The sequence below is a fragment of the Pungitius pungitius genome, chromosome 15, assembly GCF_949316345.1.
Source record: "Pungitius pungitius chromosome 15, fPunPun2.1, whole genome shotgun sequence".
Classification (NCBI taxonomy): domain Eukaryota; kingdom Metazoa; phylum Chordata; class Actinopteri; order Perciformes; family Gasterosteidae; genus Pungitius; species Pungitius pungitius.
Window position 1 is genome coordinate 4,095,203 of NC_084914.1, and position 11,561 is coordinate 4,106,763.

At 47.7% G+C, this 11,561-nt stretch overlaps 2 protein-coding genes across 2 annotated transcripts; both read left to right on the forward strand.

Annotated features, from left to right (window-relative positions):
- The first annotated feature begins 4,359 nt into the window (after positions 1–4,359).
- On the forward strand, positions 4,360–7,976 carry LOC119209390 (phosphotriesterase-related protein-like). The gene is made up of 5 exons (XM_037458689.2): positions 4,360–4,429; positions 4,673–5,131; positions 5,207–5,472; positions 6,872–7,012; positions 7,348–7,976. Exons 2-5 carry the CDS (start codon positions 4,700–4,702, stop codon positions 7,556–7,558), a joined length of 1,050 nt encoding a protein of 349 aa, XP_037314586.2. The 5' UTR covers positions 4,360–4,429; positions 4,673–4,699; the 3' UTR covers positions 7,559–7,976.
- Positions 7,977–8,474: 498 nt separating this feature from the next.
- pter (phosphotriesterase related) lies at positions 8,475–11,530 on the forward strand. Its single transcript, XM_037458688.2, has 5 exons — positions 8,475–8,581; positions 8,873–9,331; positions 9,407–9,672; positions 10,148–10,288; positions 10,392–11,530. The coding sequence occupies exons 2-5, from the start codon at positions 8,900–8,902 to the stop codon at positions 10,600–10,602; spliced, it is 1,050 nt and encodes a 349-aa protein (XP_037314585.1). The 5' UTR covers positions 8,475–8,581; positions 8,873–8,899; the 3' UTR covers positions 10,603–11,530.
- The last annotated feature ends 31 nt before the right edge of the window (positions 11,531–11,561 follow it).

Genomic DNA, 11,561 nt, shown 5'->3' on the forward strand with positions numbered 1-11,561 from the left:
ACTTCAGTCCAACTTTTTGAATGACGAAAAGGATTTATTGTCAGAACACAAGATTCAAAATCAACATCATTTTGTCATCACAAATGCGACTTTTATTGTGCAGATCCATCACTCTTTAAACTCCCACCGTGACTGAACGCACACACATCCGAACGGCGGCAGTCACTTGCAGGCAGAAAGTCCGACTCCCAGGCAGAGCCACTCGTTGGTGAACTCCACGAAGCCCGGGGCTTTGGCGAGTCCACTTCCTGCGCACGTCAGTGGAGGGGGAGGAACGCGTGTTTATCACCCTTTTATTGCGACATTAAGAGCACAATTCCATTCGCCCGTCGGCGTGGGAAGACCAACCTACCCTGTACGACGTTGTGCAGGTTGCAGTAGTTGGTGCCGTTGTCCAGCAGGCTGAACCAGAACGCGGACACGGATGAACCCTGAACGGCAACAATGACATCATTATAACAATTTGCAATGGGCTTTACATAAAAAACGCCCACCTGTAAATAACCCTTGTTTATTTGCATGTTATTTCTCTGGCTGGAGAAGGTGCCCTTCTCACCTCCACGTGGCAGCCCAAGCTCATGGCTGTGGCGGCCATGCTGAAGTTGACGCTCTCGATCTGGCCGACGGCAGAGGTGTGGTTGGCCTGGACCGAGGCCGCCGTCACCGGGCCCAGCTGCAAAAAAAAAAAAAAGGAGCGATCACAAAAACAAAAAAACGGAATCAGCCAAATCAAATCCACTAGAGACCACATTTCTGGTTCTAGTTCCTCACCTTGTACGAGCCCATGGCTTTGATCTGAGTCACGATGGCCATGTTGACTTGGTCACACGGCAGTCCAAACAACCTGGGCAGGAGAAAAGGTCAAATGCGGCTCGGTCTGCGTATTCACACACACACACACACACACACACACACACACACCCTTTTTGGCTGTCTCAGATTGAAGGTTACCATGCAGCCCCCCCCCCCTTCGTTCACACTGTGGTGAACCATCAGAACCAAACAGATCGAACTAATCACAAACCCGGAGAGGAAGTCCTACCAGACAATCTTGCAGAAGGCGCGTGTCGTGTCAGCCGGTGCGCTGTTTGCAACGATGCACGACCCCAAAAAGAGAGCGCAGGCCACTGCCAGGGTCCTCGCAGCCATGATGAGCTTTTTTTTTTACTTTGTGTGTGTGGATGTCTCTGCACGAAGGCGTTTTTATAGGAGACTGTGTGTGTGTGTGTGTCAACAACTCGGAGACCACTGGCCGGTCATGTGGACGCGTGGAAAAAGGGATTTGCATGACACTCCAGCAGCATGGCGTCCAGCGAGGTCCCATCGAACCACCCGAATACAGGCGTTTGAGGACATTTAAAGTTGTACAGATGAATTATCGTAATGTTGTTGTTCAAAATAGTTTAACATGTAAAAAGCCCATTGTGTTTACCGTAAAGACCAAGAACATGTGTGGATTAATTGTGCAATGATTGCACAAAAATATATATATACATTCTGTGTACTGGATAAACCTATGATTATTTTAAGATGATAATTAGTTTGCTTCAAAAAGACTAAGTATTTTTAAATAATTGACTCAAAATAATAATGATAAAATAGTGTTCCACCTTTACCCATATTAAAAAAAAAAATCGTATTATGTGAATCATATCTCTCTTCAACCACTCCTGTTTGATGCAAGCCGATTAATTAACTACCTGAAGAGCGACGTTAATGTCAAACCTAAAATAAAGTCGACAGCAGTGTTCAACATTTGAAGAAAGCATAACAAATAAAAATTCCTGTTAATAGACGTTGGGCAGTAAATACGAGATGACAGTATATGTTTAACAAATAAGTAACGTGGTATTATGTGTCATTGCTATTTGTAATCGTGCACCGGTGATGCTGCAGGTCAGCCGGGCTGCGGGGGGAGTGGGACCACCTGTAACTCACTGGTTTGTGAGCCTTCACTTAAACATTTTTTTTTAACTTAAACCCGCATGGTAATCCTCCCATTGGTGCGTTCTGAAAATTACCTTGCATGCAATTCATAACATTACGTTTTAGCATTAATTAGATTAAGATCAACTAAACGTTACCACACTCTCAATTACTTTTTTTGGTGGAAAGGTGGTTGATAGATGTAAACAACACAAAAGATCCCATTACACTGCATTTAGGTGAAGGGGGAAATGATCATGGCTTTAATTGACTTCAGAATTAAAAACCTTGTGCACACACGAGACACCTGGAAGGACTTTTTTTTTTTTTAAATTGGAAAAAGGTTTTATAGAGTGCGAAATCCAATCGGAGGCCCCAGGACCGCATGGTCTACGCCTGCACACACACACACACACACACACACACACACACACGCGCATTGAGTGGCCTGCAGGGATTGTAAAGTGAGGTCGAGGGGTCGGTAAGGAGCTCTAACGAAGGCCTCCCCAGCTCATCAGATGGCACACGAGGGTTAGTCACAGGAGAGTTACTTGAAACGCTGTGTCAAACAGTTAAATCACATTTTCTTCCATTATCACGCGCCACTGTTTGAACGCTACAGCCATTAAAGGTGCCGCGGCTCCATTGTTCTCATGAGTCATTAAATCACTGGAACAAAGCAAATTTGAAACAGACAAGCCCGATGAAGCGTGAGGCTCGGACCAGCCCACTGACGTCTTTTCCTCTCGGTCATGGGAGTTTTTTTTTTTACATTTACTTGAGTATTTTCCTTTCATGTCACATTTAGAGGGGAATATTTACTCGTCATTACTAATCATTGAGCTACTTTGATAATTCTTTAACTTATTTTTCTTTTACACATTTTTCTCAGAGCTAAAAAAAATAGTTTACATCGTTTATCGTGACATTAAATTAAGGTGCAAATAATTCCTCCCCCCCCCCCCCCCCCCATTGAAGGATTCCGACGTTCTGCTGCCACATCGACGCGCCGTGCCTCGTCTCCGTCTGCAGAGGGCACCAGACAACCACGCCGCGCCCAGCGATGACCTCACGGGCCTCCGGCATTCCACAGAGTGATCCATGGCGAGCAAACGCTGATCGGCCTTTGACGGATGGAGTATGCGTCAACGTTTGGATACGCAAAGAAAATGCTTTGTACGGTGAGATCGGTGGTTCTGAATGGTTCTGAAAAAGCGAACCTGGGGATGAATGGTAAAGAGGGTCATAGTGCACGCAGCAATGCAGCAAAGTCTTGAGTCGGGAGCTGGGACTCCGGAGGTCTGCCCACATGTGGGAGGTGGATTTTGGCCGTCCCCCGTGGTCACGTTTGTCTGAAGCATGTCGGCCTCACGAATGAATGAGATGCTCTGTAGTCACTAATGAGGTACCCTGCAGCTTGATGGGACTCTTGAGTAACGGCACACCAACAACTGGTTTACAATAAAGTGGTAGAATTTGTGTTGGTAAATTCATTTTGCATCTTGTTTTTTCTTCCATTTGTTGGAGCCACGGGGGGGCAAATTGTATTTGTGTTTCAGATTGTTATCAGAAGAGCTTCTTAGTTGTTTTTAACTCATTAATGGGGCTTTATTTTGGGTTTGCTAGTGTTATTTGATTCTGATCTTACGGCCCTAGTCTTGTGTTATTGTGTCACAGTAAACAGTTAATAATTATATTAACCGTGAGCAGGGTTTTTAAGCTGCTTTTGTCTGAAGAGGTTCACAGTGAATGAGAAAAGGCAACATGCGGCGCTCGAGTCGGGGTTCAAACCACCTCCGCAAAACAAATGCCGCCGTGGGGTCCATCTGCCGAGCGAGAAACAGAGAGTCACAGTCTGTCCCCTCGAAGCGTGCGTCACCATCTTCACCCAAACTACACCATCAAACTGGTTGCAGTTATGTTATGGCCGGATTGAATGTGTGTATGTTGGCTTTAGAAATGGTAATGGAATCATATACTACTAAACTATGACTACAAATCATCAGTAATGAATATTTTTAATGTTGACCTCTAATGTGGATGTCTGAAAAACGCAGAGCAAAAGACATCAAAACCTTTATCAATTACAACATTTACAAAGTCTTTGATGGTTGCCTGTGGAACGCTTTTAATAATGAACTAGTGGGAAAAAAACTTCTAATGTCACTAACTAAAAGGGCTATTTATTCACGTATATTATTGTATTGTTTGCATTAGTTGTCATGTGTTGAATCAAACTAATTTACTTAAAAGTAAATAACAAGGCTTTGGATTTATTCTATATTGGGCCACCAATTTTATCTTTGGACAATTGCGTGCCAAAAGGATAATTGATTAAAGACATGCACAGGTAACCCCTCCAAATCTTCATTTCCCATATAAACGTTGCTCAATCAGGGACGTCCTACTGGCGGAACTCTCGCGACGTTTTCCACTTCTCGCTGTTTTTTTTTTTTTTTGCTCGTCTAAACTGAAAACAGGAACATTTGCAGAGTTCGGCAAGGTCAGACATTTATCTGTCTTTATTTACACTTACATTTCAGAATGCAAATCCGTAAAGGTTTGGTTAACTGCACGTTGTTTCCGGTTGATTTGAACGAGGTCATGTGAGGTTTTAGCCACAGGGTCTGCAGTCCAAAGGTCAACGAGTCAAAGCGTTTCTTCATGCAAACACACAACCTTCTGTAAATCAGTGACGATACGTGTCTCATTGACACAAATGATCAATATGTGTGTCTTCTTAAAGGTTGTTGGAAGCCCCTGAACGCCAGTCATGTCACAGTTGAGTGGGAAGGTCCAGACGGTCCTGGGTCTGGTGGATCCGGGCCAGCTGGGCCGAACGATGACCCACGAGCACCTGACCGTAGCCAGTGAATGCTGCTACTTCCCCCCTCCTCCGGGCGACGAGGCGGTTGCAGAGAATCCGTTCCAGATGCGGCACATGCACTGGCTGAGGCAGAACCCCTACAGCTGCCACGAGAACCTGCTGCTGCAGCAGGAGACGGCCGCCGTGCGGGACGAGCTGCTGGCCTACAGGAAGGCCGGCGGGGGCGCCGTCGTGGAGAACACCACGGCGGGCATCGACCGAGACCTGCCCACCCTCAAGCAGCTGGCCGAGGACACCGGGGTCCACGTCGTGGCGGGGGCGGGCTACTACGTGGACTGCACCCACACGGAGGCCACCAAGAGGATGAGCGTGGAGAAGGTGAGCCGCGTGCACCGTGTCCCGGTTCTCTAAATGCACCAATGTGGTCGAATGGTGTTTTTCCTGCCCGGTCAGCTCACGGACGTCATCGTCGGCGAGGTGCTTCACGGCGCCGACGGCACGGACATCCGCTGCGGCGTGATCGGGGAGATCGGCACCGGCTGGCCCATCACGGAGAGCGAGACCAAGGTGCTGAGGGCCACCGCTCACGCTCAGGCTCAGCTCGGCTGCCCCGTCATCATCCACCCCGGGAGGAATCCCGCCGCTCCGGCCGAGGTCGTCCGGATCCTCCAGGAGGCCGGCGGCGACATCGGCAAAACTGTCATGTCACATCTGGACCGGTGAGAGAGGTCCCCAGATGCAGTTACATCAGGAGAATGAAGGGATTTCTGTTTTTTTTACGCTTAATCAGGCTGTTGTATATCGACTTTAGGGAAACATTCCCCTTGAGCCCCGCTGCCTCCTGTCCCACATGCCCTGACAGGCATTAATGTTTTCTATTACAAAAAAATAAAGAAATGTGTAAAAGATTTGAATCCATTGGCTTCGCCATCTCGCTATGACGCTGGAAGAGCAGCAGCTCTCTTCCTGTTTGGCGTCGTGTTCCTCGTGCAGGCCTCCCCTCGTACGGTCATGTTCTCAGTGACTACAATCTTAGCTAAAATGAGGCTCGTGTTGCATTTTAAGAGGGGAACGTCTCATATATGAACAGAAACTTCATTTAAATTCCCCACCAAATTGTGGAAATGCATCAGTGTTCGGGCTGTGCGGTTTCGCCAAAGATTCTGACGGTATCCCGGTTTATCAAGGTCATTGACACCGAGCTGAACAGCGGTTCATCGCTGTTTAGTATTGTTAGCCACTAGTTGCTAGCTGGTTGTTGGCTGCTCGCTCACAGCTGGACATTAAAAACGAGCCGTAAACAGCTGTATTTTCAAGTAAACAAGCATTCATCGAAAAAATGGCTGGCCACCCGAACAGCTGTTCACAGGCAACTACCCAGCGAGTTAGCATGTTAGCGAGTTAGCTTGTTAGCGAGTTAGCTTGTTAGCGTGTTAGCAGTTGTAGCTGCTACTGTTGCCACCAGAGGCAGTACCAGTGCCTCGACCAACTTTTTCTGTCATTTTCTAACCTTAAATCAATTTAGATGGGATTAATTTAAAACCCAAACCCTCCAAACCGCACACGGCTCATCTCTTGGGCCACAAGCAGAGTTGGTGCATCTCTGGTCTCTTGTTGGTGCTCAGGCAGCATCGCTCTCTTCGTGTAGTGACAGTTGCTTCTTCTTCTGTGGTAGCGTGCGAGCTGTACCCAGCATGCAGTTCGGCGGTGCGCGCGCCCGGCGATGAGATGAATAAATAAACCCTGCTGCCTGCCCGAAGAGCATCGGTGTGACCGGTAGGAAATCTTATTCCGGTATAACGATATACCGCACAGCCCTAATCAGTGAGTATATAAATTAAACACAAGTCTGAAAATCAGCAGGGGAGAGGTGAAATAAACATTTACGACAATTATGTAGAAGGGCAAGTGTAACTCAAGCTTTTGAATGTAAGGGGATGTAAAGTCCGATTTTTTGTATGTATGTTTTAATGTTGATTCACGTGTAATTATTTACAGTTTTCATACATATATATCTTTTTTTAATGTATAAAAATAGCAGGTGGTAGATGCATTTCTGTTGTGAGATGCCGCATACATCACACTCCACTAAACAAACTCTTTCTTCTCTTCCTGAAGGACCATATTTGATGAGGGGGAACTGCTTGAGTTTGCGAAGCTGGGGAGTTACCTGGAGTACGACCTGTTTGGAACGGAGATGCTGAACTACCCGTTTGACCTGCAGCTGGACATGCCCAGTGACAGCCAGAGAGTGAAGTGGTGAGGAACCCTGGTCGTGGGGGTTAATGGGTCCTCTGGGATCTCTTTCGTGGTTTAAATACGCATTGTTGATGTGTGCTCACATGACACTTTATTTGAGCGTTGACCTTTCACGAACCGGGGGAGACAGTAATCTCCCACTTCGGTGGACGAAGGAGTGATGAATGAACCGCCACGTTTTAGTCTGCGTATACAAAGAAGGAAGAAAAAAAAGGTTTCACGACTCACGAAGGCCGACCTGTGTTCAAAGTGTGTTCTCTACCCCAAAAGCTGGCACACGGGCTGTGTCTAAAGCCTGCTTTTTTATTTTGTTTCCCCCCCCCCCCCTCCCTCAGCTTGGCGTTCCTGGTGAAGGAGGGCTACGGCGACAAGGTGTTGGTCGCACACGACATCCACACCAAGAACCGCCTCACCAAGTACGGCGGCCACGGCTACTCGCACATCCTGAGGAACATCGTGCCCAAGATGCTGATGAGGGGCATCTCGCAGCAGCAGGTGGACCAAATCCTCATCGACAACCCCAAGCGCTGGCTGACCTTCAAGTGAAGCAGAAGGAGCGACCTTCGAGGGCGCCGTTTTGATGTTGCCATTATTATATCTTCAGGAGGTTATTGAGCAACTGAAGCTCGTCGCATTAATCAGACAAACTCATGTAGAAATTTGCTTTTGGACCCTCGAAACCAATGAGCTGCATTCATTAGTCCTTAATGCCAATGTTTGTGTTTGTCTTGGAACATAATTACAGGTTGTTGTCTTCTCCAGCTGAAAGAGTTTTCACAGAAACCTTTGGTAATTAAAACTTTTCATTTCATATTTGGGTTTATATTATTCACTTTGTAAGCAAATAATAGTAATACAGAATTATTAAGATTCTTGTTTTGGTCTCATTCATGACATATAAAAATTGTATTTTCCTGCTTCCTCTGTGGACTTTTTGCCTGCATAATAAAGTGCTGAAGGTGAATTCATTGAACATTCAGTCTTCACACGTTGCCACAGCAGAGCGTGTTTACAGTTAAGCTAAAAAGTTTGCTCAGAGTCAAATAGTAGCAAGAATACATTTGACTGGCTCTCACCTGGAATGCAAGAAACTAGAGCAAAAGATATCAACATTTTTATTAATTAAAACTTACCATTTACAAAGTCCATGTAGAGTTTCTTGTAGAACCCTTTTACTAATTAACTAGTGACATTTTAATTTTTTTTACAACGAACTTGTAACCAAAATGGTGTTATTTTGCTATTTATACACGAATTGTTTGGATTAGTGTCATGTGTTGAATTAAATTAATGTACTTAAAAATAGATAAGATAAGTTTGATTCCATAATGAGAATTTTATCTTCACACAATTCCAGTTTGTCGGCCAAAACTCCTCCCAATTCCCATAATAAACGTTGCTCATCCAAATGCGTCGTGCCGGAAGAACTGCAGTCCCGCGATCTCTCGCGATGTTTCCCACTTCTCGCTGGGTGGTTTTTTTTTTTTTTTTGCTCCGTTAGTCTGAAAACAGGAACGTTTGCAGAGTTCGGCGGTCTGTCGAGGTGTTCAATCAGCGATCGGAAACAAGGTCAGACATTTCTCTGTCTCTCGCTTAACACTTAAGATTCATTTAAGGATCCCAGTCTTGTGAAGGTTAAGTTAACTGCACGTTGTTTTTGGTGCATTTGAGCGAGGTGACGTGAGGTTTTAGCCAGTCACTCGGGGTCGGCTGTCCAAAGGTGTCTCGTCTGCGTGCAACGTGACGTCACTCTAGTCAACGAGTCAAAGCGTTTCTTCATGCAAACACACAACCTTCTGTAAATCGGTGACGATACGTGTCTCATTGACACAAATGATCAATATGTGTGTGTTCTTAAAGGTTGTTGGAAGCCCCTGAACGCCAGTCATGTCACAGTTGAGTGGGAAGGTCCAGACGGTCCTGGGTCTGGTGGATCCGGGCCAGCTGGGCCGAACGATGACCCACGAGCACCTGACCATGACATTTGAATGCTGCTACTTCCCCCCTCCTCCGGGCGACGAGGCGGTTGCAGAGAACCCGTTCCAGATGCGGCACATGCACTGGCTGAGGCAGAACCCCTACAGCTGCCACGAGAACCTGCTGCTGCAGCAGGAGACGGCCGCCGTGCGGGACGAGCTGCTGGCCTACAGGAAGGCCGGCGGGGGCGCCGTCGTGGAGAACACCACGGCGGGCATCGACCGTGACCTGCCCACCCTCAAGCAGCTGGCCGAGGACACCGGGGTCCACGTCGTCGCGGGGGCGGGCTACTACGTGGACTGCACCCACACGGAGGCCACCAAGAGGATGAGCGTGGAGAAGGTGAGCCGCGTGCACCGTGTCCCGGTTCTCTAAATGCACCAATGTGGTCGAATGGTGTTTTTCCTGCCCCGTCAGCTCACGGACGTCATCGTCGGCGAGGTGCTTCACGGCGCCGACGGCACGGACATCCGCTGCGGCGTGATCGGGGAGATCGGCACCGGCTGGCCCATCACGGAGAGCGAGACCAAGGTGCTGAGGGCCACCGCTCACGCTCAGGCTCAGCTCGGCTGCCCCGTCATCATCCACCCCGGGAGGAATCCCGCCGCTCCGGCCGAGGTCGTCCGGATCCTGCAGGAGGCCGGCGGCGACATCGGCAAAACTGTCATGTCACATCTGGACCGGTGAGAGAGGTCCCCAGATGCAGTTACATCAGGAGAATGAAGGGATTTCTGTGTATCAACTTTAGGGCGACCTTCCCCGTGAGCCCCGCTGCTTCCTGTCCCACATTATTTTAAATTCCATACCGAGTTGTAGAAATGCATCAGTGTGTATTCAGATTATGGATAATTCTTTTTGAAGTTTGAAGGGGAAAAGTGAAATAAACATTAACGACAATCTGAATTAGAAACCCGATGTAGAAGCGAAAACTCACACAAGATGCTGCTTTCCCGTCATGTCTCCTACCTTCAAACCGCTGCTAATTGTTTGCTGTAAACTGCAGCGATCACCAAGAAAGATGTTAATACACATGCTATTTTTTTACTGTTTAGTACATATATATGTTTTAAAAGCAGGTGGTAGATGCATTTCTGTTTGTGAGATGCCGCATACGTACATCACACTCCACTAATCAAACTCTTTCTTCTCTTCCTGAAGGACCATATTTGATGAGGGGGAACTGCTCGAGTTTGCGAAGCTGGGGAGTTACCTGGAGTACGACCTGTTTGGAACGGAGATGCTGAACTACCCGTACGACCTGCAGCTGGACATGCCCAGTGACAGCCAGAGAGTGAAGTGGTGAGAAAGGCGTTCAAAGTGTGTTTTCTACCCCAAAAGCGGGCACACGGGTTGTGCTTAAATCACCCTTTTTTATTTTGTTTCCCCCCCCCTCCTCCCTCAGCTTGGCGTTCCTGGTGAAGGAGGGCTACGGCGACAAGGTGTTGGTCGCACACGACATCCACACCAAGAACCGCCTCACCAAGTACGGCGGCCACGGCTACTCGCACATCCTGAGGAACATCGTGCCCAAGATGCTGATGAGGGGCATCTCGCAGCAGCAGGTGGACCAAATCCTCATCGACAACCCCAAGCGCTGGCTGACCTTCAAGTGAAGCAGAAGGAGCGACCTTCGAGGGCGCCGTTATTTTATCTTCAGGTGGTTATCGAGCACCTGAAGCTCAGCGCAAACTAATTTAGAAATGTGCACTTGGACCCTCGAACCAATGAGCTGCATTCATTTGACCTTAGTGCCAATGTTTGTCTTACCGATTGAACTGTTGTGACTATTCTATTATTCACCTTGTAAGCAAATATTAGGGAGGAGCTCCTCAGGATCACAGCAATTCTTGCCTGACGCATGGCACATAAAAAATAGCATTTTCCTGCCTTGATAAAGGCAGTTGCAATTCAAAACAACATTTTTTTTTGCTCACAAATAAAATAAAATTTAGCTTCGCCTCTTGTTTACGGTCTTTGTTTGGTGTCACTTCCATCCCATAAAACCCGCTGGGTCTTGTGGGATGGAAGTGATGAGCCCGCCAGTCATCAGTACGGCCCCCCCGCCCCCCTCCCTCTCAGCGGGTCTACACGGCTGCCTGTGGGAGGCGCGCCGGGTGAAGGACACGTTCTCCTCTCACCTGGGAACAGGTGGCCTCACAAAGGGGGGGGGGGGGGAACTCCACCACACCCGTCAAAGCCGCAGGAATTTATTTTTCAGTGATATTTTACACATACAGACGGACAGGCTCGGCAATCATCAGGCGCGGTTAAGGGTCAGCGTGTGCCCCCCCCCCCCTCTCCCCGGGTTTTGGGGGATGGTGACTGAGCGCCATCCTGTCGCCCCAACCAGCCGTCACGTTGAGACAAGAAAGGTTTACAATGGTTATGGTGAGACCGTGCTTCAATGTGAACATCAGAACGGCCCTTTACAGAAGTGTTTTTACATAATCATGCATCACTACGATCTTTTTTTTTTAACATTTTCACTTTGAAAGGCAACAAAATGTATTTTCAACAAATAAAGCACACGTGGACTAACTACACTTTGTCCGGTGATCATGTGGGTATACGT

What these genes read in the sequence shown, in the direction of transcription:
- LOC119209390 (XM_037458689.2), top strand. Translation starts at nt 4,700, where the DNA reads ATGTCACAGTTGAGTGGGAAGGTCCAGACGGTCCTGGGTCTGGTGGAT. An exon ending in GTCATGTCACATCTGGACCG is followed by an intron (nt 5,473 to 6,871) that starts GTGAGAGAGGTC and finishes CTCTTCCTGAAG; the next exon opens with GACCATATTTGATGAGGGGG. An exon ending in GACAGCCAGAGAGTGAAGTG is followed by an intron (nt 7,013 to 7,347) that starts GTGAGGAACCCT and finishes CCCCTCCCTCAG; the next exon opens with CTTGGCGTTCCTGGTGAAGG.
- pter (XM_037458688.2), top strand. Translation starts at nt 8,900, where the DNA reads ATGTCACAGTTGAGTGGGAAGGTCCAGACGGTCCTGGGTCTGGTGGAT. An exon ending in AGAGGATGAGCGTGGAGAAG is followed by an intron (nt 9,332 to 9,406) that starts GTGAGCCGCGTG and finishes CTGCCCCGTCAG; the next exon opens with CTCACGGACGTCATCGTCGG. An exon ending in GACAGCCAGAGAGTGAAGTG is followed by an intron (nt 10,289 to 10,391) that starts GTGAGAAAGGCG and finishes CTCCTCCCTCAG; the next exon opens with CTTGGCGTTCCTGGTGAAGG.